At 62.4% G+C, this 2,447-nt stretch overlaps 1 protein-coding gene across 1 annotated transcript in view; it reads right to left on the minus strand.

The window, feature by feature from the left end:
- The window catches only part of DNPEP (aspartyl aminopeptidase), a 7,092-nt gene that overhangs the window by 2,318 nt on the left and 2,327 nt on the right, over positions 1–2,447 (minus strand). Inside the window, exons 2-7 of the mRNA XM_009884132.1 lie at positions 2,284–2,397; positions 1,819–1,944; positions 1,558–1,688; positions 1,105–1,189; positions 538–645; positions 240–317 (exon numbers count right to left, since the gene is read on the minus strand). Coding sequence (XP_009882434.1) covers positions 240–317; positions 538–645; positions 1,105–1,189; positions 1,558–1,688; positions 1,819–1,944; positions 2,284–2,397 — 642 coding nt within the window. The remainder of the gene's footprint in view (positions 1–239; positions 318–537; positions 646–1,104; positions 1,190–1,557; positions 1,689–1,818; positions 1,945–2,283; positions 2,398–2,447) is intronic.

The raw sequence follows: 2,447 nt of genomic DNA on the forward strand, positions 1-2,447 counted from the left end.
AGAGCCCAAAGCACCAAGGAAGGGAACTGCAGGCACACACACTGCCCAGCGAGAGGAAGAGTCACCCCTGGGAGCTGCTGGGAACCTCACACACCCAGCAAAGGGGACAGCAGCCCCCGTCCAACTCCAGATCCCCCAACAAGTCAGACCCATCCCGCAGGAACACAGCGCCGCTAGGCCAAGCTGGGGCTTACAGGGGCCATGCTGTGACCCCAGGCTCCTTTCCCTGTCCCACTCACCTGCAGGGCACAGTAGCAGCTGTGCAGGTTGTCCAGGCGTGGGGAGAAGATGAACTCATCAAAAGCACCACCCAGCGTCTGCAGGCAGAGAGCCATGGCTTTGGGTCACCAAAAAGTACCTGCCACTGGGTTCCCATCCCAGTCCCCTCATCTCTACCCCTCAGGAGCTGCCTCTTCTCATTCCGCTCAGCTCCCAGCCCTGGCACGCCCCAGGCAGCGGAAGCGTGCCGGGTAAAACCTGTGCAGTGCCAGCCCTCAGGCTGTGTGCAGGCAGAGGGAGGCTCCTGCCCTTACTCACCGCTGGCTGTGTATCCGCCAGGCATAGTTCCAGCTCCACAATCTGCTCCGGTTTCACCCCCAGCTGGGGGCACAGCAGGGAAAGCAGGACAGGGCTGTGCCGTTCTGCCTGGGAAGAAAGAAGAGCTGCGGGCAGGGCAGGCAGTGGATGGCAGGGGAAACTCCCTGCTCCCCCTGGCAGAGCCGTCCCACATCCTACTCACGTTGGCACAGCCCTCCCTGCTACTAACACGTCCTGTGTTCAAGCCTTCACCTCACACAGGATGGCAGGGCCATTCGCAGGGCACTGTGCAATCCCCCCTCCCTGCCCTGCATCTCCAGGGAGACCGACAGCTTTACGGGGGCTGCACCCCTTTCTACACAATGGCTACAGACCAGGGTGGGAATGGAGAGATGGCTGAGTAGATGTGTTGGGCACACAGCTCTGGGGCAGTGTGGAAGGTTACCAGCAGTCCACGGGGAGAAGGGGAAGGGGAACCTGCTGACAGGTCCCTGAGGACAGGAAATCAAAGGCGACAAGTGTGAGGTCCTAGCAAGTGCCCCTGCTAGTCCTTGGCACGTGGCTCACCTGGGCCGAAGCATTGCAAGGTGTGGCGTCCATGAGCACCTCCTTTTCTAGCTCTTCCTGCACAGCAGTGGCCAGAATGGGAACCCTGTGGGGAGAGAGTGCCATTGGCTCCCGGAGCTTTGCTCACCTCTCCTGCTCGGGTAACACACAACCAACCCTTCCTGGGGTGCCTGCCTTGCTCCTCCAGGGAGCAATTGCCATGCCAAAAGGAGCAAGGACACATTTGAAGCACAGATCTGTTGTGCCACCTCAGGCCACCACAGTGTCCTTTCCCAAGTCCCAAGTCTGGAAGCAACTCCTGGGAGGACTCTATGGGGCTAAGAAAAGCCATTGCAGACCTCCCCACTGTGCTAGGCAGCTGCCAGAGGGAGAGAGCTGAGGCTGGGCACTGCTCCAGCTGGGTCCCAGCCCTCCCGAGGGCTGGCCAGGGGTCGGGGCTGAGCCAGGCCTTACAGGTGGTGCTCGGTGTTGGGCCCAAAGTTCTCATTGATGCTGCGCTGCAGATGAATGGCCAGGTGGGGAATGCGGAGGACGGGCCGCTCCACACGTACCAGGCGCTGCTCCAGGCGCCCCGTGGCTGGGTCCTGAAACACAAGGAGGATTGCTGGGGCCAGACCTGCAGGGCTGTAGTAGGTCCCATTCTGGGTGGGAGTCACGGACGCAGCACCAGGGGCACACAGCTAGCCTGCCGTGCCTGTCCCAACTCACACTCACCTTTATGATCACCCTCCCGGCCACGGTGAGGTCACGGTCGAACCAGGTGTTCCAGATGCCCCCTCCATAGGTCTCCACACCGACTTGCACGACGCCTACCTGCCCCCGCTTTGAGCGCCGCTTCACCTGGGCGAGAGCAGATGTGTAACTGCAAAGCCCCAGGGACTGGGTAACTGGTAGGGACTGGGCAGAGCACGCCTGGAGTCTCATCGCCGATCCTGTCGGCGCAGGGTGCTGTGCAGTGCTTTGTGGGACAGGGGACACAGAGGGGACAATAGCAGGTGGAGCAATGCAGGGAGCCAGCATGGGGGGTGCTCTGGGAGGTGTAGGGACAGAGGAACGGTGCTGTGGGGCACGGGGCGCGGGGTCAGGGTCGACTCCCGGCAGCCTGTGGAGCGAAACTGGAAGGCACTGGGGAAGGCCCCAGCTCCGGGGGAAGCCAACAACCCGTCTGTCCGCCCTTACCCTGAGGCAGGGGCTGTCGGTGTGGGCCCCCAGCAGGCTGAACCCATTCCCGGGCTGGAACTGGCCGCCGACGGCGAAGGCGATGAGGGTAGAGTAGTTCCTGGTGACGAAGTACTGGGGGCAGAGAGGGGCAGAGAAGGGCAGGGGTGAGGGCCGCCCGGCCT

This window comes from Charadrius vociferus, unplaced genomic scaffold (genome assembly GCF_000708025.1).
Source record: "Charadrius vociferus isolate BGI_N301 unplaced genomic scaffold, ASM70802v2 scaffold1020, whole genome shotgun sequence".
In the NCBI taxonomy this organism is placed as follows: Eukaryota; Metazoa; Chordata; class Aves; order Charadriiformes; family Charadriidae; genus Charadrius; species Charadrius vociferus.